Raw genomic sequence first — 22,825 nt, 5'->3', positions numbered from 1 at the left:
CGTCAAAACGTGAATGATATGAAGATGGACGTTAGTTTAACTCTCAGTGGAAATTTGAAGTTGACCATTTGACCTAAACCTCTTGTCACTGAAAATAGCATGATACAAAATAAATGCAGTGAATTCATTTTCTCTTTGCCACAAGCCAAACAATGCTAATTAATTTTTTCATATAACTTTAGTGGTATCAAATAAAGGACCACTTTGTCCCTAGCTTATACAATTTTATCTTTTTTCCTTGGTTATATAATAAGCAGTATCTTTAAGTGGTGTTATTTATGCCATTTATAGGAGCAACATTTAAATTTATAGTTATAGAATGCATTGATTTTTCCTCTTAATGAATCTCTGCCTTTATTAATTTGCCTTTCCAATTGCTTAAGAAAAATAAAGTGGCTGTGATATTATTCATGCATTTAACAAATATTTATTGAGTACCTAATGTTGGCTCTAGGCATCGCTCCCACTGAACTACAAAAGGAAGTGTCTCTCATGCAGCTTTTATTCTAGTTAGAGAGGGTGGAGACAAAATCAAGTAAAATAAGATTACTTCAAGTAGTGATAATGCTAAGAATAATGTGAGCAAGAATGACCACCAGGGCAAAAGACCCTTTAGGTAAGACTAGTCAAAGAAAGCTTCTCTGATGTATTGATCTTGAAGCTCACTGAGAAAAAGAGCCAGACGTGTGAAGATGTGGAAGACTGGTGTTGGACACAGAGAAAATAGCAGGTGCAGGGATCCTAAGGTGAAAACGCGCATGGCAGAAAGGCCAGTGAGGAGGCTGAGAAGCAACGTGTAAGGACACGAGGGGTCTGGGTTAAGGTTTGGAAAAGGGGATACCAGGGCCCAGTGGTTCTGGGCCCCACAGGCCACCAAAGGGTCAGGATTGGATAGTGCAGTTGATTCAAAGTCGCTGGAGGGTTTCGAGCAGGGAAGTGTCCTGATCTGATTGATGGTTGCTCTCTGGAACATAGGGGCAAGAGCAGAATCAGGGAGACCAGTTGGTGGGCTCTTTTGCCCCAGTCCTGTTGAGAGCCGAATCAGGAGAAAAAGCTTAGATCGAGATTGTAGCAGAGGCTGCAGAAGCTGAGAGTTGTGGCTGGAATTGCAGTCTGCCTACGTAGAAAGCCAGCAGGGCCTGCCGATGGACTGGAGATTGGCAATATGGGGAAAGAAGGGACTAGGAATGACTCATGGGGTTTTTGGCTCAAGGAACTGGATGAATTTACCTAGTGTATGGATCCAGGGGGGTTGTTCTTGCAATTTGTGTGGGGGCTTTTTTTTTCTTTTTGTTGTAAATGAGGTATGCTGACCTGAGTAAAAAAAGCCTTGATGTATTATATTCAGTCTTAAGGCATTTTCTAAGTATTGTAGGGGTTGAAAATAATTACTGCAATGATGCCAAACTTTAGGGTCATTTATTCTTTTTAGTTTGTTGTTGTTTTGTGGCACGGTAGTTACCTAGTCCTAGATGCCGGGACGTGAGAGAGCATGTGCGTGCCTTCCTGGGACTTCTCGGCTTCTCATTCAGCTAACAGAAATAGACCAGTTCAAAAGCAAAAACACAGGCATTTTGATTTTTTTTTCATTATTAACGTAGTAATATACATTGTAAAAGAAAAGTAAATATGAAAGAGGAGGATAAATATGAAATCAGAATGAATAAAGGTCCTCCGTGTTACTTTTCAGGGCTACAGTTTGGCATATACCCTTGGAAGGTTTCTAGACCCTGAACACAGACCTATTTGGCTGCATATTTCTGGTTCCCTCATACACATTAACATTGGATGTGTTATAAATTTACTTTTTTAACTTAATAACCTATCTTACTTTTTCATGTGAATTCATACTACACTACTTCCTTCTTTTTAAAGACTATTATTCCACTTTATTAGTGTATTTGAATTAATTTCACCAGTCCTCTCTTGGTAGACATGTAGTTTCTCAGTGTTGCATTCTGACAGGCAGTGTTTTAAAGAACAATCTTCTTTGGGAATATCTGTCATTTATTTCAGTGTATCGGTTCTCCACGTGGAGGCTGGTCAGAGCTGCCCGCCAGGTTAGTATTACTGTGATTTAATGAACTACTTCAGCAGTTCTGATTTGTGTCACCAGAATAAGACAGTGAAAATGTGGGTTTCACATTTCAGCATTGATCAATTAGTAAATAAATACTGTTTATTTACCAGTGCTTTTCTTGACCTGTCTACTATATATAGAAATCATCAGGATGGCTGTGCTTCAGATTTTAAAGGGGATATTTCAGTATATAAAGCCACATTTTAGTTATATTTGCTAAAAGGTGTTTTTTCCTGAGTCACTTCACAAGACTAATGTGTATGTTTACTGATTATAATACACAGACACCTGCTATTTCCACCCTGTTCAGCTGTGGTCTTCCATATGACCAGAAGAGGGAGTTTTTATTGCTTCTTTATGCTGTAACAACTACTACCTGGCTGGAATAATTCCTCCCATGCATGTGCTCGTCCAAGCCCATAAAACAAACTGGTTTGAGGCAAGGGAGGAGTGGCTAAATTTAGTTCTTGGCTTCCTCATTTCACATCGTGTATATAGAAATCCCAGTCTTTAGATTTACTTCTACATTTTGTTATTAAAACAACAGTTCGCAGATTGAATTTCAAAGAAATTTTATACCTTTTCCTCTTGTGTGTTTGAAAGTTAAAAAAAAAAAAAAAAGAGAGAGAGAGAGATCAGGGAAGGTAACTATCAGTTCTAGAAGTTAAAATACAAGCAGTAAGCCCCTAATCACACATGATAAGAGTTCCTGATCTGTAGTCTCCTAGGGTCAGAAATAAACTCTGGAATGAAATTTGCTTATCTCTTCTTACCTTGATATTTTCAAAAGATTGTTAGAATTTCTAATACTGAAGATTTGTAGTGAGCTTTAGAATGTTAAAATACTGTTTGGCCAGAGTGGCTAATAGGCTTTTCTTCTGTGTGATTCTTAGTGTGCTCAGTTGTGCTACTTGAATCCCAGTCTGCTTAGCCAAACAAATGAAATGGGAGCCCTAATCAGGATATGCTTCTTTGATGTAATACCAGAATGGAATGCTGTCTGAATTTTTCTTCAGCTCCTTTCACAGTGCATTTTTTAAGAACAAAAATTTGTTAAATTAGTTTCTTTATGGATTTTTTGAATGATGCATGAATATATTAAATATATAAACATATATTTTTATATAGATACACAAATGTAATCTCAAATATGCTATTTTCAATTTAGCCTACTACTTTTTTCTTATTTCATTGGCTCTTTCTCCCTACCCGCTGTTTCCAACTCTAACAGTCTTCTCTTTCTGTAAGCCATCTATGTAACTTGGTACAGTGTTAGTACATAACTTAGTATACATCTATATTTTTTCTCCTGCTAACAAATCTACGTGAACACATATAATCCTGTGTTTTATTAGTAGGGACTTTTGGTCATAGTTTTATGAAAAATGGATTCTATTATGCACACTTCCGCTTCTTTTCTACTCAACAGTACCACATGGGAATTCATTCACAGGCCAGGATAATGCTAATCCCCCCCCCCCCCTTTAATGGTTGCTCACTGTTCTAAGGTGTGGCTGGGCAGTAGCTTCCTCCTGGAAGTCCTCTGTCTGTGAACATACACTTGTTTCCTGCATTTTGCCTCCGTGAACAAAGTAACAGTAACCCTCCTGCTACATGTGTCCTTAACTACTGGTGGCTTTGTTTCTGTGGGATTAGAGTCTCAGGAAGGGATTCCTGGGTGGGAAAGGATATTGATAGGCATTGTTAGTAGCTGCTACTAGATTGTTTTCCACAAAGGCTGTGGTACTTTATATCTACTAGGCATGTATGAGAGTATCACCATCAGGAGTTAGGTATTTTAATTTATCTTTCTAAAATTCAGTTTCTTTTGCTAAAGCATCTTAAAGTGTTTTACACACACACACACACACACACACACACACACGATTGGTTGTAATTTGAACCAAGTTTCTGAAACAAGCACACAAACTTTTTTACTACCAGAGTTGACACGTATCTCCTGAATTTGAGTAATATGGAATGATACGAGGCAAAAAGATCTTTCAAAAACGAGTGACAATTTAAAAAAAATATTTATTTAAGCAATCGTAGGCAATTTTCCTGGCATCTGTGGGAAATTTCTATTCATCCTGCTTGGAATTTACCTTAGGGGAGAAATCTAGGTTTGCTAGGCTGGGATTCCTCTCTGCAAAATGTATAGGCTCCTAGAAGATAACAGTTTTGGGTGAATTTAATTGCAGGACTGATGATTTTAATCTGTTGTCAGTTTTATTTCTGATCTCATAATCCCCATTGCATTTGGTGTGATTGGTCACCTTTTAACAGTGTTCACTTTGTGTATCAAATAATGACTGGACTGAGGTCAGACTGTGGTTAACACAAAGCCTCTGTAAATCAGGCCATGAGGTTATACTTACTTTATTTGCCTGCCTTTGAACAATTGGAACAGTTGAAAAGGGATACACACATGAAGTGTGGCTGAACCCTGAAGAGCTGTCCACCAAAAGATCAGATGATGCCAGCCCGAGGAAGGCTGCTGCATGGTATTAGCCCCCAAGGTGAATTATCCCCATTTAAACTTCATCTCCCACCTCTCCTAATCCGGCATGAGTACCTAATGAGCACTGGATAATAACGTAGCAACATTTCTTGGTGAAGCTAATCTGATTCTGGATAGCAGGCTTCCAGGCCCACAGCTGAATGAATCGCTTGGTATTTCCAAGTTTGAAAATACTTTCTCCCCCTTTCAAGTGTTCCTTGGCAGCAGGTAAGGAATGTTAAAGCTCCTGTAAGTGCCAATTAAGGCCAATTATAACTTGCCCGGCCTGCTGAGACACTGAAGTGGAGTCCGTGGAGACTTGTGTTCCTGTAAACTGGAGGACTGACTACCACCAGTGACAGGGGCACAGCCTTTCCCAGCTGCCAGCAGCGTGTTGGTGGCTCTACTGAACACCAAATGACACCTGCCGGCCTCTCTGGGATCTGATTTAGGAAATCCCAAGATTTGTTAGGGACGTCACTAATTTCTGCAGTGGGAACCTCTTTTTCCTCTTCCTCCCTTCTTTGAAATGGGTGCCCACCATCTCACTTCTTGATTCCGATCGTCAGAGCTAACGGGTAGTGAGCACTGAAGGGGTGCCAGGCTCTGCGTTCTGTGCGTTACCGCCTTACTCCTCACCGCAGCCCACCAGGACGAGGCAGTCTTAGCACTGCCCGGGAGAGCACGCAGACCCTGAGGGACAGAAGCCTCTTGGCCGAGGCCGCACAACTGAAAGTGAGGAGACTGCTGACTGTTGCCCCCTCAACCGAAGCCCTCGAGGCGCTGCCCTTCCTGGCTGCTGCTGCTGCTCGTGTGTGCTCGTGGGGAGCAGGCCAGTCACAGAAGAATTTTTGTCAGTTCAGGATTCCCTTTGTGCACCGGAATAAAATTGATGAATGCACACTACCCGCAACACCTCCGATACCTATAATTTTTGGTCTGTAAGGCGTGGATGTTATTCTATTAAAATGGTATTTTAGTCTGCAGTCTTTTTTTAGTCTGTAGTCTTTGAATTTTTTTCTTAAGAAAAATGAAATGTGACCATGTCCCTAGACCTAGACACTTAAATATGAGCCATCATGGGGAAACTTGGTATCAAAATAAACTTTATTTGGATAGGATATTGGAAGATGGTTTGTAGAAAATAAAATCATAAGAATGCTGTCCAAGCAGAACAAGGTGGTATTTTAAGTATTTGCTTAAACATTTTACTTGGGCCATTCAGAGAGGAGAATGTATGTGTTTAGAAATTTAATCTAAAGCTTTATGCCCATTTTTCATGTATTTGTATGTATTCTTATTGTACAAAATTATATTTTCCTGGCTTACACTATCATTCATCCCTTTTTGGATATAGATCTTAAAAATAAGTTTGAATTGTTTCTTTCCTGTTTATGCTGTCGACCCTTGAGCAACATGGGTTTGAGCTGTGCAGATTTTACCTATTTATCCATGGAGTTCTTTCAGTAAATACAGTACAGTACTGTAAATGTATTTTCTTTTCCTTATAATTAATAACATTTTCTTTTTCTAGCTCATTTTAAGAATATAGTATGTAATATGTATAACATAGAAAATATGTGTTAATTAGCTTTGTGTTAACGGTAAGGCTTCTCATCAGTAGAAGTCTTTTCATAGTTAAGTTTTTGGGGAGTCAAAAATTAGACAGATTTTCAGTGGTGGGACATGGGGAGTCAGTTCCCCTAACCCCTATGTTGTTCAAGGGTCAACTAACTGTGAAATTAAATATGGATGTATATTTATAGCAATTAAGAATGTTTGCTGAAATTCACCCTAGTTTTCATCAGAATTACAGATAAGATGTGGTTCTCAGAACTCATGAATTGGCTGGGGTTGTAAGGATTTTTTTCCCCATTTGCCCCACCGCCATCTACAAAAGGGAACATTAGAAAGGCAAGCATTTGTGCTGGGAGAACAGTGAGGACTCTGGGGTCTGGCCTGACAGGTGCAGTGATGTGGAACTGAGGCTTAGTCTGAGAAAGGGCCCCTTATCTCAGTTTTGTCCTGTGGGTGATGACATCAAGGAGACTCCTCAGCTACCCCTTGGGGAAGGCGGGTGGGTGCAGTGAACAATGCTAAGACCTGTTGCAATCAGGTAGAATAGCAGTGGATTTTTTTCTTCTAGCTTAAGAAGACCTTTGGTGAATTAACCTAAACTTCCTATTTTTGCTAAATCTTTTAAAGATTTTTCTTATCCTGGGTTTCTGAGACCTGCTGATGCCCCTTACCTTGTGTTCTGGTATCTTTTTTTGAGGACCACCATAGTTTTGTATTGTTTGAATGTGACTATAAGAAGTCTGGGGGGGAAAAGTAGGTTTCAGAAAACCCTCTGGATCTTAATATTGCTGCCTTAGCTGGGATCTGAATGATTGCCATGAAAATAAAGCAGTGTGGCTCCTATTCTTTTGTTTTAGAGTAAATTTAGAATGTGTGTCTGGTCTAATAGAAACCATTTCCTATGCCTCATGACTCTTTCCCACCCCTTCCAGGCCAAATCTTTTCCACACATGTAATTTGTGACTTCTTGCCAAATATTCTCTATGGGGTGATGGGATTCTCTAGAGGAATTTCCCCCCTCCTTTTGACATTTAAATGTGTTCATTCTGAACTATCAGTCATCCGAGTCTATTTATGTGTACAGCCTTTATCATCATAAAACTCAGATCAGTTGGCCATTTTTTCCATGTCTATTTGACAGTAAGATTTGGGGTTGAGAAGGGGGGGCAATTTTGTGGGGGAGTATAATAGGGCTGAGATAGGGAAACAGACCAGGAAGACACTGTTTATAAAGAGCAATCAGTGAGAGAAGTTTTTATTTTTATTTTTTTTTAAAGATTTTATTTATTTGTTTGACAGAGACAGCCAGCGAGAGAGGGAACACAAGCAGGGGGAGTGGGAGAGGAAGAAGCAGGCTCATAGCAGAAGAGCCTGATGTGGGGCTCGATCCCATAACGCCGGGATCACGCCCTGAGCCGAAGGCAGACGCTTAACCGCTGTGCCACCCAGGCGCCCCAGTGAGAGAAGTTTTTAGATTAAAAGTTTAAAAGGTCCCAGCTTTAGTCAGTCATGTAATAATTGAACACCAAACTCTGGACAATTAGGCGTATATTCTTCTGAAATTAGATTTATTTATAAAAATGCACAGAATATTGGTTAAGATTTTTGTTATTAGATGTAGGAAGGAAAAGTAAGCTTCAGTATGACAAATTTTAATTATTTTTAAGTACAGATCATGGGGAAATAAAATGTTGAGAGAGGCTGCTGATTTTTATAGAAATGCTTTAACTTTAAAACTTTTAGGTTTTATGGAGGCTTAAAATGCAGGCAGGCTGTATCATGAAACATGTAAGTTTTCTAATATACCTGGTAGCAGCAGCATCCATTTCAAGGTATTCAGAAAAATCAGGGTGTGAGTAAATTCACAGTTTAGCAGGTTAAATTCATAAGTTCCATCTTCCCCAGTTTTGGCAAATTGCCTTTCAAATAGAAGGATTAATTTACACCAGCCAGGACGCCTTGTATGACCATATTAGATGAAATTAGACTCCACCCCTTGTTTTCTGTTGATCTGCCAGGACCTTTGTAATTCAAGTGCTTTTTACAGTAGTAGCAAATGTTACATAAGACCAAACATGGAGCATATTTGGAGTTGGTGGGCAGACCCAAGTCATGATGCAAGCTTGCAGTAGCAAGTGTGCAATGAAGCACAACCAGATTATGTGAATGGAAGGTGACAAGAAGCCTCTCCAGAACAGCCCTTCCTCCGCACGAGGGCTGAAAGCTCCACTGGGTAAGTTTTCCGAGGCAGTTTCCAGAGGCTGGGCTTGGCTCGGGGCCCAGTGGTGGAGGAGCTTGCGGGAGGTGGGTTAGGTCTTTGCTAACGTTCCATGGAACCAAACAGAGCGGGAAGAGTTCGTGTAGGCCTCTTTCCTCCTGGCGTTGGGCCTCCCCTGCCAGCAGGCCCTGAGCTGTAGGTTGCCGAAGTGCTGGAGGGAGTGAGCTCTGCAGGGCTAGTGGATCACAGTGGGTAATTGCAACAAGGGGGATTAGCTGCTGCAAGCCGTTCACAGGAGCCATTCTGAAATGTCATTTGAGTGGTCTGGACAAAGTTCAAACTCAGACAGGAGTCTAGTTTGTTATTAACTCCAACAAAATGCTGAGGTTTGCACCAAACGGTTCCCGTATCTCGAAACAGGGAAAGCATTAGTTACGCCGCTCTCTAAAAATGGAGGAACGCTGTAACACGCTTTAACTGTTTGTTTTTTATCTCGCTTGTGGTAAGTGAGGTTTTGTGACAGGCAGCTCATAGTGTTTCCTGTAGAATGTGTTTGAAAGCTGTTTTGTCAGATACTTCAAATCCACAGCAAAGTTTCAAACAGAGCACTGTGTCAAGAGGAAGAACAACTTCAAAATACAAACAGTAGCCCTGGAAAGTCATTCAGTAACTTAAATTGAGTGTATAAAAATTTAATTACATACTGACTGCCAGAAAGAACGATTTTTTTCAGTTGTATTATCAAGGTAGCGAGCGGAGCTCAGCTGATTGTTTTTGGCTGTGTTGGGAGTCTGTTCGCAAAGTTGCCCTAACTGTCTCCTGCTTCTGTGGGTGAGCAGGGGGTGAGGTGACGGTGGAGTTCTTCACTCTTCCCTGGATTCACATTTCATGGCTTCTCCAGTAATGAGCTTGACCGGATGATTTTAATTGAGGTTGAAATTTAGCTACCAGTTTGAAGGGCTGTAAATGTAGGCAGATTTTAAACTTTGATCAAATTGCTATTAATTCCCTAAAATTTCTTTTTTAAAAACGATCTCTTGTCAGGCAGTTTTAGTTTTGCTGTTTGTGGTTTCGTTTTTGAATATTGCTTTTGATGTTCATTAGCTCCAGCCTGAAGGTGGGGCAGATACTGTTTCTCTTTTCAAAAAAAAAAAAAAAATGTGTTCTACAAATTCATTGAAAACATTGGCATTGTTAACTAATGAATCACCCATTCCTTATTAACAGAGTGCTTAATGAAGAAGGCTTTTGGGGCTGTGTTCTGAGTTTGAGGTTTTTGTCATTCCCCTGTTCGCTGTTTGCTTCCCTCCCCCATCCAGAATAAAGTGAAATTAAAAGGATACAAAATTAGTGGGGAATAGCAATAAGGATGTGACTTAGACTCAGTGTAGCTCTTGGTGGCAGATGGTGCTGTCATTCCATTGCACCTTGGACTTGCTACTCCTTTTCTGCCTGGGAAGACAGTGTTCCCTGCGGGGATTCCTGCACAGCCGTTTTCATGTAAACAAAACAAAACAAAACAAAAACAATGAAAAAGAGAACTCTAATTTAAGTTTTACCGGGTTCCTTTAATTCTGTCTCTTCCTACCCATGTGTGTGTGTGTGTGTGTGTGTGTGTAAAATTTGGATTGGAGGAGTGTGTGTGTGTGTGTGTGTGTGTGTGTGTGTAAAATTTGGATTGGAGTGGGAAAGGCATACTTTGGTTTATTTTTAAATTCCCTCTTTGCGTTTTAATGATAGCCTTGTATCTCTCATTTGGGACATAGGCCCAAAATGTGAGTACAGAGAAGTTTGGGTAAGGACTGAGTATGTTGATGATTGAACTGCACGTGGTATATAACAAACTGGAAGACTAAACTTCAAATGATAAATCACTCAACTGTAGGATGCTTCATTCCCTAACCACTGAAGGATTCAGTCAGAAGTAGCTGGAGACTGGTCGATTTTTGGTTTTGGCTCTTTTTTCTTCTCACATGTTGATACCTGAGGAATGCAGATTTTTCAAGTCCTTGGTAACTGAGAGGGAGAGGGGAGCGACTCTGGGGGAAATGCTGTGCATCGGTCAGTGAGATCATGTTTGTTTCAGGCAGGGTGATGGCTTGCTGTAGTCTGCCAGCATCCTTTGGGTAACACTGTGCTTCCTGAGGACGGCAGAGAGAAGTCCTTATGACTGTTAGCAACGTAGAAGTGTCAGCCAGCGTGTCATTTGTGGCATGATGGCCTGTAGTCAAAAATGGTGGCAGCAGAATTAGAGTTTGGTGGCTGTATTTTGCTCAGGGCAGCAGCAGCCTTTTCCCCAAAGGTACTTTCACTGAAAACATCTGTGCATGCCAGTTTGAGATCATGATGATAACCCTCAGCTCTGAGTCTGCACCTTGAACACGGTCGCAGAAGCATAGGAAGGGCCCCCGTCAGGAAATGAACTGGTCATTCGGGCCATTCACTGTTCCTTAAAATGAGCTGTCTTATAACTATGATTATGAAGAAATGATGTTATACTCATAACCAAGGTGATCTCCTGTGATACCATTCGGTGCCTCCTCTTTTTCTCTCTCATTTCATCTCCTCTAATAAAGTGTTTGAATTTTTTAAAAAGTCACTGTAAGTGTTTGCAAAGAGCTGCAAGTTAAGATGGCAGGGGAGGAGTACCCCCAGATATTCAGTTAAGTTTTTCATATTTCTCACACACTTGAAAGGAAAGTACAGAAAGAACAGTCCCTCCCCATGGGAAGAATTCCTGGCAAGAGGATTATTTGAAGTTGCCATATTTCTGCTCCCTTCTTAGCAACATTATTTACAATCCATTCACGCCTGTCCCTTCCCCCACTGGAGTTGGAGTCGCTCTCCCTTGTAATCTGCCCTTTGTGATCTGTTCTCTTTCATGCCGCTGGTGTGAATGGGGATGCTGCAAGTGTGCACCCTGCCCGGAGACGTGGAAATGCCAGGAGACCCCGAATACTTTAGTCGGGCTTTTATTTCCGTCATAAAGCACTGACTTGAAGAGCTTGATAATTTGATTATAGACCTTTGGTGAAAAGTTGTTTCAAGTGGCCCAAGTGCTGTAAATGACTCTCTTTTCTGCACTTTCCCCTTATGTTTTAATTTAAAAACACCTCTGCTTTAGGGGGAGGAGAAATGCATTTGGCAGAAGTCACAGTTGGAGACTAATTTGTTAGGGCAGCCAGTGTTGAAATCATCCTTTTCAATTAAATCTCTCTAGTGGAAATGATGCTGAGTGCTTTGTGGTAAAGACTTTTTTTTCCTCCCTGTTTTTCAGTGCCATTTGTAACCCACCTAAGCATGCTTTTCTGAGGCTGCCTCCCAGCTCCAGTCTTGGCTAATTGTCCTTTGAGGCACTGCCTGTCAAGAGATCAGCTCTGGATTCCCCAGCCTGAGATTTGAATGTTGTGGGGGGATAGTCTCATGGATTGGCTGTTTTTTTAGCATTAGACCTCACCCACCTCTCTCTGGAGTAGTCTAATCGAGTGTTTGGGGATCCTAAAGAAGTTGGATCAGAGAAAAAGCAGATTGAGGATTAAAGAGAATATGTGAGGACAGGAAGGGGGGTAAGATCGTGTTTGCTGGTCAGACACATGAGAGTGAGTGCCTTTAGACAAGAAGAAGAAAACTTACAGGGAAAAGTTGACCATGAAAGTAGTGAGAAGACATCATTAAACGCTTCATGTTCACATGTAGTGATTTCATGTCCACACTGAATTTAGATAGTATGCCAAGTATTTTTTTAAATATTTATTAGGAAAATAATAGGTAACTACTGTGTCAAACTCGAAGTCATGGTTTCATTGATAATGCTAAATTACATATGCCTAGTTAGCCGCTGAATTTTGAAAAATATAGTAAGTAGATAATAAATCTAGATACTGTGTAGAAATGATGAAAGATCCAGAATGGGATTCTGCTTTGAATGTCAGAAGGCTAGGGAAAACCCTGATGTGGAGCAGAGGACGACATGTGCAAGGAAGATGCTCTGAGAGTTGAAAGATGTTTGTGTAGTCTTGCTTTATAGTCCATGATCTTGAATGATTGTAGGGGTCATTCGTAACAAAGACAGGTGATGCCACATGACACCTCAGGAGTTGTGTTTGGCAGCCTGCAAGTGAAGTATGACCGTTTGGGTTAATTGGGAGCTGGATAATAACACATCAGGGTTAGTTTTCAACCTGGATGTTAAAATAAACAATTTAATAAATTCTGTGAAGGGCGTGCTTACTGAGTGACGCTAAGTTTCCAAACTGAGCCTTTTGTTATATGCAGTTATTACTTGCTGTGCCTGGCCAAGTGATCCATATGTGGGCATTGAACATTTTATAGCCATGTACAAGCTTGATTATTTAAAAATCCTTGCTTTAAAAGGGACAGTTGTAGAGTATTAGTGGGATGGGGCCGTCAGTGACTCCATGAAATCATACATTCCTTCAAATGTGGATTAGTATTTTTCATAAGGCCTTTCTGTACAGAGTACACACTCTTTATGACCTTATCTGACCAAATCTATCCAAAAGTATCGGTTTCATTTAGAGAAAAATTTGTGAATGTTAGGAATCATTTCTTCAATAATTGGCCTAAAATTTCCACCTTTGGACCTATAAAGCTGAATTTGAGACTTGATCTTCACTTTTTTCCATTCCATTCACCTGCAGTTCTTCCTGAGTGACTCATTTCTGTCAGAAAAATGAGACAACTTTTTATTGATAAAATAACTTTAGCTTGAATGAGTGTTCCTTTTGGTTGGTGTAAGTTTACTCATTTTTAAATGAATTGTAAAAGTTGTTTGTCTGAGCTTTTAGGAGAAGAGCTTTGTGTCTTCCTGGACTCTGCCCTAGATATGTGGCCTGCAGCTGTCCCTGCTGGAGAAGATCAAGTGGGTTAGGTTATTAGTGATTTCGGCCTGCTTTGGTAATCAGCACACCTTTCTCACAGAAGTCTGTAACTGGCATTAGCTGAATTCACAGGGGGCATCTGTCTTGGTGCTTGCTGAGTTCCTGGTGTCTGGTCCATAGTTGTCCCTGCGCTGTGGGCTCTACAACTCTCCGTCGCTGAATCCCCAGTAGCCCTGCAGGGTAGGTACGACAGATGAAGAGGTGCCAGGGTGGGTGGAATCAGGTTATTGTCCAGCATTACCCATCTGGTAAGTGGCAGAGCAAGGCTTTGAACCCCCCGTCTCTTGATTCCAGAGTTCTTGCCCTTTCAGGGGATCTATAAAAAAGCATTTTTTAATTTTAATTTGGATTCTCTTCAGGCTGATTAGTTACTTAGCCCACGTCAGGACTGTGCCTGACAGCCCTGAGCCTCTGCTGGAAAGGCAACCATGACCTACCGGAGACCAGAGAGCGACAAGAAGCGTGCCTTGTATTAGTCCAGAGGGGGCCAGTCTAATCCTATAGAACAGGTATTTGCTGCCCCTCCTGATGGTTCTTAGTGAAATGGACTCATCTGGGAACTTTGTAAAATGTTTCTTTTTAGCCAGAAAGATAGCCCTGCCTGATACTTTCTACCAAAATTCACTCTTCCAACCATCTCTGATGGTTTAAAACCCCTCTGAGCAAAGAAGAAAAAAGCTACACTGGCTGACATGCGTAGCTAATCTTTAGGATAGCAGCTTGCAGAATGGAAAGATGAAATCCACAACAGCCTGGGTTTCCCATAAACGGATTCTGGATCCCTATCCTGAATTCACTAAAGTTCTGTCTCGACCTTGTGTGCTCAGCCTCTGCAGTCTGTTGTGCTGGCAGTTAGCCTGCTTTTGCCGAGCACCTGGGAAGATGGGCTTCCTACTGTTATATGCCCCAGCCCTCACCTTCACCCTCCTCTTCTGCCTGCCTTTGGACCACATATTATGGCTTACTGATAACACCACATAAGGGCAGGTGGATTATAGTATGGTCCAGTCTGGGTGCTAGAGTCAACCTGCCTGGGATTGTATCCCAGCTATGCCTCTTAACTAGTTGGGTGTTGTTGGGCAACTATCCTGAGTCCTTAAAGCCTTGGCTTCCTTATCTGGAAGCGGGGATCATAACAGTATCTGCTTTGTACGAAGATGGTCAGGACTGAATGAGATAACCTCTGTAAATTACATAGCGTGGTACCCGACACGTGGTTTCTGCCCAGGAAACAGTGGCTGCTGTTGTTGATGTTGCTGAAGGTGAGACTTCTAATCAGTCAGTTGTTTGAGTTATAAAACATGAATAGAAGAGCCCCTGAGCAAAAATAAGTTTGTGAAGTGGTCCTAGGAGCTCTTAGGTGCTGTCACCTGCTCTTACGTGATGACCGGTGAGAATGGGACAGATGACTCCTTGCTTGTAAATGATAATATGCCTTGCTGTAGTCTGGCATGTGTGAGACTGAGGCTAGAGCACCACATGAAATGCCCTGGTTTCCTTAAAAGTATAATCAAGTAAGCCATAGTCATTATAGAAAAATTAAACAATATACAAATATTTTCAGAAGTATAGGCACTTGGGGCGCCTGGGTAGCGCAGTCGTTAAGCATCTGCCTTCGGCTCAGGGCGTGATCCCGGCGTTATGGGATCGAGCCCCACATCAGGCTCCTCCGCTATCAGCCTGCTTCTTCCTCTCCCACTCCCCTGCTATGTTCCCTCTCTCGCTGGCTGTCTCTCTGTCACATAAATAAATAAAATCTTAAAAAAAAAAAAAAAAAGAAGTATAGGCACTTAATCCCAGGGATAATCACTTAAAATTGGACATACCTCCTTGTAGATTTTTTTTTCCAGCATGAATGGTTTGAAGTTACAGTTTGCTTTGACAGCTTTTTAGGTTTGTATCCTAACTTTGACACTTGTGCATATAAATTATTTTTAGTTATTTTCAAAGCAGTATTTATTTACGACTTAAAAAGATCTAATTATTTGCTTTGAACTCCTATTTGGTTTGTACCTGGCTGTCAACACATACATACATATATTTTTAAACCTCAGCATAAATCCCAGATTGCAAGCTCAGTATTTTTGGTTGCTTTCCATTTTGGAAGACTTAAAGAGAGCTGTCCTCTACCTTACCTTTCCCAGTGTCCTGCCATTGCCTTCAGTGGTAGCACACATTCAAGCCGCAAGGGGGAAGAAAGCCCAGTGCATCCATCTCTTGTATGCGTGCACATGGTCTCTTTCTCTCCCCCCGCCCCCTTTACCTCTCCCTCTTTCTCCACATCTGTCTGCTCTGTTTAACCCAAACCCCCAGTGCCACTGCTGCTCCCCACCCCCCCCACCCCCACTCATCCATACGTCTCCGTTGGTCTGAGTCTCTGCTCTGTGTTTCCCTGTATCTGTATTTGTCTATCTGTTGGTCTGCCTGATCCTCTTGCTGGAGCCATTCAAAGTGCCCTCCTCATTCAGGGACAACAGAGTGTCCTTTCTCTGAGCTGGTGCCAGACCCCAGAGAGAGGAGTGGTTTGAAAACTCAACTTGGACTCCTTACCAAACCACACTGCAGTTATGCTTAGAATCTGGCCACCAGTTAATATAAGGTCCCTAACCCTACCCATAACTTACCCATTTCTCTTTTGATCTAGGAACAAACACTTTTATTTTTTTTTTTAAGCTGGAGGCCCAGTTTAAAATCTTATGAAAAATAAAGGCCCACAGTGAAAGGATGAGGAGAGTCCAACTCAGCTGTAATTAAATTTGTTTTTTCCTCTTTGCTTTCTCGCAGAGGGTAAGCCAGATGCCGCCCTTTCCAGAGAATAAGTTACCAGACCATGATGTGAAGGAACAGCTTAATTCAGCAGCATGACAAGGGTTTGAGCTGGCACTTTTCAGCCAGAATCTGTTACACGCGTACTCAGACACACATCACCCAAGTCTGTTTCAAGCTTTGGTGAATGAAAGAAATTCACATGATAGAGTGCCATTCTTAGTTTTTAAGTAGCTTTTATTATTGAAGTAAAAAATACATTTTTTAAAAATGTTATTGATACATCAGCTGACTTCCAATGTTTGGAAACTTTTGATTCTTGATTTTTCTAGTGTAGAATCCCATATCAAAAGTTAATAGACAAGAAAAGAAGTGTTAGCTGAAGAAAATGGCAGCAGTGGTCTGTGATGGGTATAGAGGATTAAAAGGACAAGCTTGAAGTTACAGTCAGTTCTGCTGTCACACAGCATGCATTCCTAAGAAATTACTATGCTGTGCAAAATTGTGTAATACAGTCCACATGAGACTCATTGGGAAAATGGGGTTATGGGCACAACATTCACAACTTTATTAGTGATACCAAAAAGATAGGAACCTAACAAAAACGGTAGTACAGTTTTACGTAGATTAAATGGTTAAGAGTAGGTTAATACAAGAAAACATCCTGACATTTGCTTCTGGAAGTAGGTGTTGGAAGGGCTGCAGCTTGTGAGCTCTTGTGAAGTAGTGGACGGAAGGTTATCTGAAATTGTGGGAAAGTTGTAGCACCGGTTGTGGACGGGTATGACTCCTTACATCCGTGGTGGCCTGGGGCGGGTGGTGGATGCTTGCGGGGGAGGGGTGTGTTTTGTGTAAGCCCACATGGCTCGGTTCAGCCAGGTGTCCTTTTCTGCATTGACATAGTGCTTTTTGCAGATGAAATCTTGCAAAAGCAAGTGCAGTATTTCATTATGTTCAATTCATTCCTTAGTGTATCAGTGACTTTAAAATAAATTTACTTTCTCAAAACCAACATTACAAGCAAAACTGTATTGAATTAGATAGAGAATTTTATTTACATCATTTGATTATCAAGAGAAAATGCATCACATTAACTCTAAGACACTTGCTTGAGAATTCTGACCCCCCAGAGAATAGTAAAAAACAGTGTACTTCGTTAAAGTAAAAGTTGTAGTTGGGGTTTTTCTCCCTCTTGCTAACAGAAACATGGTTTTATTCCTTTAGTACACTTGCACCAGAAGTGTACAAGATTGCTGTGGATGAACTTGCAGGAATATTTTAATATTTATTTTAACATATATCAGAAAATATATTTAACAAGCTTATCAGACCTGTTTCATAGACACTACTGTTTGGAGAAATAGCTCTCAATTGAGGGTGGTACTGTGCTTCACATTAGGTGATGTGAAAATGGATTGGCAGGTAGTTTCATGTTGCCCCCGGCAGAGGGACACTGCTGGTGATTAAGGGATAGGGGGCAGGACCTCTAATCATCCTGAAATCCTGTACAAGAATTGTTCTGTCCAAAATACCAGTGATGCCCCCATGAGAGAAACTGGTTAATATTGGCTGAGGAGGAGGAGGGAACAGTAGAGTTGATCATTTAAATAAAAATGTTGAATTACAAAGAGTATTTTACGTAGCTTTCGTAAGAACGGTGAAAATAATTTGCAGGATGGACGTCTGGAAAGCACTGTTTGAGAACAGGTAGTAGCAGTGAGCTTTACTTAACAGACGCTGATACAGAGTGCCCCGGCCCAGGCAGTGTTCTCAGTGCTCTACATATGTTAGCTTACTCAGCCATGTCTAATGGTTCTGGAGCTTTAGCCCTGTATGAGGAAGACTCTCGACCTTGACTGCGCAGTGGAATAACACCGGGGCGCTTATAAAAGTCTTGATGCCCAGACCACACCCCAAACCAGTTAAATCATTGTCTCGGAGGCTGGGACTCCACATTTTTTAAGCCCATTATGTTACGCCAGTGTGTGGCCAGGGTTGAGAACCATTGGTCTAGGGCCATTTGACAGTCACTTCTCCTCACAAGAAAAGCTGTACCGATAGTTGCAAATGTTAATTGAAGGTCTGCTCTGTGCCATGCCTCACAGGGGCAGAGATGACCCAGACAGGAAGCTTCACCATCCAAGGGAGGCTGCAGAACTGGAAACCGATTTTTACAGTCCTGGCTGACAAGTGCTGATGCTTAGAAGGATCTTCAGACAGTGTTTGGGGATCACAGAGGAGAGAGAAGCTAAATTAGAAGGTGGGGGTGGGGGGAACCTCTCGGATGCCAAATTTGGAAAATTATTAAACTTAAGTTATTTTAATTTTCCCTCCCATACGCAGAACTTTCATTAGAGGGGGGAAAAAAGCAACAGGCACTTAAAAATCACTATCAGTTTAGCCATCCTAACTTGGTTGTGGCCTTTGTGTGGTCTACTTGGACAACTGGAGTTTTGTCTGTAAAGCAGGTTCTTAAGCACTGTATAAAGCATCACTGAACTAATGGCCTCCTGGGAATAAGTCATCTCAGCTGCCTAGAGAGCCTCAGGACTGGTATAAGATGACCTTTAGAAATAAACCATGTGTGTGATGCGTATGATCATTGATTCTAGTTTGCTTAATTTTTAAAATATTCATATAGCTTCCATATTGTGATAAGTAAATGTTGGATCCTGTACATTTTAAAACTTACAGTAAAGCCATGTGTCATTTTAAATTGCAAGTTTCGTCGAAGACACTAAGCTACTACCATCATAAGGTACTTAAGTAGATAAAGTTACTAAATAATTTACTTGTTTCAGATAGTAGTATTCTTCAACAGCTCTCAATTTATTTAGTGTGGATTGCCTTACGCAGAGAAAACCTGATTCTCCAGTGGGTAGACTTCCTTTCAGTTAAACCTGTGTAGTCGGTATTTAACCATGAATTACTTCCTGGTTTAAAAAGCAGGCGGAGCTATTTGTGGTATTTTTGTCTTGCGCCTTTGGCATCTTAGTGGCGTGAACCAGAGCTATGCCATCTGTAGTCAAGAGAGATGATTAAAAAAAAGGGAGTGAAGTGATTCACTGGAAAATTGCAGAACAGATTCTTAAAGAATGATAAGATAACCCTAGAAACATTCTTATTTGGTGTCATATGCTGGTGGGTAGTGACAAAAAAAAATAAGGTACAACTTGTTTCTTAACATTTTGCAATTCTGAAAATTGGAAAGATACTGTGCTAGCAAGGAAGAAGGAAATCCGTGCAGTGTCAGTTGGTACAGCTCTGCAGATGAATGAATAATTTGCCTCTCCAACTGCAAGTTGGAGTGAGGTTCGTTTCTAGCCTGCAAACCCAAATATTCTCTGGTTTAGAATGGCTGTTTAATTTCCTAATGGCTATCTATGTATGCTAAACCGCTTTGTGCTGAGATGTTTCCGAAGCAGAAGGACCAGTTCCTAGAATCCTAAATAAGTCTGTGGGGCCTAGATAAGCCATTTCTGAAAGCTGCTGCGTTAAATATATTTTCACTTAGTGACGCATATTTGAACCTAAATGTGTTGATTTCAGGGGACTCTTCTAGGATTCCATTGGAGACTTGCCTGAAACTGTGTCTTTTTCTTTTTCTTTTTTTTTTCCTTCCTGTTTTCCTTTTCAGAAAGAAGACATAGCTCATCCAGCAAGCCTTCTTTAGCCGTTCCTCCCACTTCAGTATTTTCCTTCTTCCCTTCTCTGTCCAAAAGCAAAGGAGGCGGCGGCAGCGGAAGCAGCCGCTCTTCCAGCGGAGGAGTTCTAAGCGCATCCTCGTTAAGTTCCAAGTTGCTGAAATCACCCAAAGAGAAATTCCAGCTCAGGGGGAACACCAGGCCCATGCATCCCATTCAGCAAAGTAGAGTCCCCCATGGTAGAATGTGAGTATGGACGAGAGGGTTCTGAAAGCTTTGGTGCCAGAGGTGGAGCTGTGCACACCTGTAGCATCCGAGAGCGTTGTCAGTCACGGGAAAAGAGAGGCTGCTGGGGGGGAGAGCAAATAGATGTCGTCACTTTTTGTTTCCCTGTCCTAGTTTGGGAGGCTTTACAGAATAGTAATAGTGAGGTTAATAATACAATAATACTGCTTCTTTATTGTGTGCCAGCTATGGAAACTTGGCTCTCCTTGTGTCCTGTCACTTAGTTATCACAGCAAGCCTATGAAACAGCTCTTGTTGTTATCCCCATTTTCCAGATAAGGAGAAGGAAACATAGGGGTGCCTGGGTGGCTCAGCGTCTGCCTTCAGCTCAGGGCGTGATCCTGGGGTCCTGGGATCAAGCCCCACATCAGGCTCATACACTGAGAGCCTGCTTCTTCCTCTCCCACTCCGCCTGCTTGTGTTCCCTCTCTCTGGCTGTCTCTCTCTCTCTCTCTCTCTGTCAAATAAATAAATAAATAAAATATTAAAAAAAAAAAAAAAAGGAAACATAATAAGGTCGAGGAGCTTTAGCCAAGGAGTGCTCCAGTCAGGCCTGGGTTCGCACGCCCCTTCCTAACTGCGGGGCTTTGAGCGAGGCACCGTTTCTCTCTCAGTGTGAGAGTAACAGCCACGGTGCAGAGTTCCTGGGAGGAGTAGAATTAGCATGGTAGCGTCAAGCACCTGGCGTAGTGTCTGGCCCACAGGAGACAGTAAATAAATGGACACTGGTGCTTGTGCTGCTGCCGTTGATAACAGCAGGAATGAAAAGATGAAGTGATTCCTAGATGCTGTTCCAGGATTTTCTGGAGCCTGCAGAGCAATAGGGAGACAGTGCTTCCTCCCCCGCAGTCTTGGGTGTCCATCACAGTAGTGACGGGGGAAGCCTGGAAGAAGTTCCCCTGCCAGGCAAGGCTTGGGCACGTTTGCGCAGTGGAACTGCAGGCTGCCGGGCTCCTTGTGGTCACGTGAGGGAGCAGCCCGAGTGCTCCAGAGAAACCTATCTTGCCTTGTCATGGCAGCCCTCAGTCCTGGGGGTGGGTAGCTTTTCCCTGGCCTGCCTCCCTTTTGGAGGGCATGCCACACATCTCAGTCCCAAGGTCTGATAACCTGGTTAATCTCTGGGCAGTGTCTAGCACCTGCTGCTGCTCGAGGACCTTGCCAGCTGGGAGAGGCCGTGGCTTCTTGCAGCGTCTCTGCTGCTGTCAGGCTCTTCCAGGTACAGCTGTTTGGTGCTGTTTGTCCTGGTTGCTAAGCCCCCAGCCTCTGCTCATCTGTCAGAAGGACAAGTACAGCAAGCTTGGCTTTCGTTCCTGGACCTATCTGAAAGCCAAAGAAAATGCCAGTGCTATGTGTAAGTCACTCGCCAGCTTAACAGCTGTTTGAGCACTGACTTCACTGAACAAAGTTTATAAAACCTCATCAATCCAAATCTTCTTTATTTGGATGAAGTTGGGCTTTAGAGGGGGACCAGGCCAACTGTTAGCTTTATACCAACATTTGCCGCCCAGATGATAGCGTCAGGAAGATTCTCAGAAAACTCAATTCTTTATTAGAGGCCCAGGTGTTCGGTGCTCACCAGCTGTGTGCTAGACACCTAACTTCTGAGCTCTTATTATAGAAACTTTTCTCGGAGGCGGGAGAATTATCACGTCAGTGACACATCGCATAACTAATTAAACGTTGGTCTCCTTCATTGACGGGGCAGAGAGCCTTTTCTCGGAGATAATGGTTAGGCTCATTTGAATTCTCTTGTGTCCTCAGAGACATTTCTTGGACATATTCTCTAATTCCAATTATTCTTTCCTCTGTTCACTCAGTTTACTTAGTTTTGATGAACGCTTTCTTAAAAATGATAGCTCTCAAAAGATATTCTCTAAAGGTTTTGCTGATAGTCCCTTTAGACCTTCTCATGTTCTGATTCTTGCAGGAATGGGGTTGGGTATCAGGTGTGGGTCTCCCATAGGCTCATGTGTAAGATTGTCCTGGATGATGAAAGACCAGGTAAATCCGATGGTCCTCTGGACCTTTTTGCTTCGCCAGGAGGGCTTAGAGACTGAATCATCGTGAATCTTCCTGAGTTTTCTGGGTAGTCCTCACACATCTTCGTAAGTTGCCTTTGGGGGCCTAGGTCAGTGCAGTGCATGGATAGGTGGAGGCTCCGCCCTCTGCCCTCTAGCTCCTCACTTCCCTGGGGCTGCAGGGCCCTCGGGGCTGATGTTCCACTTCTGCCTCTGACAGCATGACGCCCTCTGTCAAAGTGGAAAAGATTCATCCGAAGATGGATGGCACACTACTGAAATCTGCAGTGGGGCCCACCTGTCCTGCTACTGTGAGTTCCTCAGTCAAGCCTGGCCTTAACTGCTCCTCAATACCAAAGCCAACCTTGCCTTCACCTGGACAGATTCTGAATGGCAAAGGGCTTCCTGCACCATCCACTCTGGAAAAGAAGTCTGAAGACAATTCCAATAACAGGAAATTTTTAAATAAGAGATTATCAGGTAGCTTCACATTTTTTTGTCTTAATGTTTCTCTGTATATTAATTGGGCATTCATGAGGGAGCAAATGGGCTACTCCGTATAAGTCGTCTTCTTAAGACTGGTCAACTTCAGCTTTAGGAGGAAGTACCATGTCTGACCTCTTCTCTGTTGCTTTTAAAAGCACATGTGTCTGTAGGTACTGTCAAACTAGCTTTCTCAAGGTGTCTTTGTGAATGGAGTGGTGCAGTAGTGCTGACTTGCACGCGCTCTTTCCTGTCTAGTGATGGCAGTAGTTCCCCGCTCTCTTTGTGGTATCTGCTGCTGCTGCTTTGCAGGGCTCACAAATTGTAGATTTCGTATTTATTGATGATGTAG

At 42.2% G+C, this 22,825-nt stretch overlaps 1 protein-coding gene across 12 annotated transcripts in view; it reads left to right on the top strand.

Moving 5' to 3' along the window:
• ATXN7 (ataxin 7) overlaps positions 1-22,825 on the top strand; it is a 147,882-nt gene that overhangs the window by 93,560 nt on the left and 31,497 nt on the right. For all 12 annotated transcript variants that reach the window (XR_015726657.1, XR_015726656.1, XR_015726654.1 and 9 more), the window contains 2 exons: positions 19,681-19,933; positions 22,211-22,470. Coding sequence is in view for 7 of the 12 variants with exons in the window: in XM_045807526.2 (XP_045663482.1) it covers positions 19,681-19,933; positions 22,211-22,470 (513 nt within the window). In the remaining 5 variants the exon portion in view is untranslated. The remainder of the gene's footprint in view (positions 1-19,680; positions 19,934-22,210; positions 22,471-22,825) is intronic.

Source organism: Ursus americanus, chromosome 14 (assembly GCF_024610735.1).
Source record: "Ursus americanus isolate L20-20 chromosome 14, mUrsAme1.1.p, whole genome shotgun sequence".
In the NCBI taxonomy this organism is placed as follows: Eukaryota; Metazoa; Chordata; class Mammalia; order Carnivora; family Ursidae; genus Ursus; species Ursus americanus.
The sequence above is the reverse complement of the archived record's forward strand: the minus strand, read 5'-3'. Positions and strand labels throughout refer to the sequence as shown.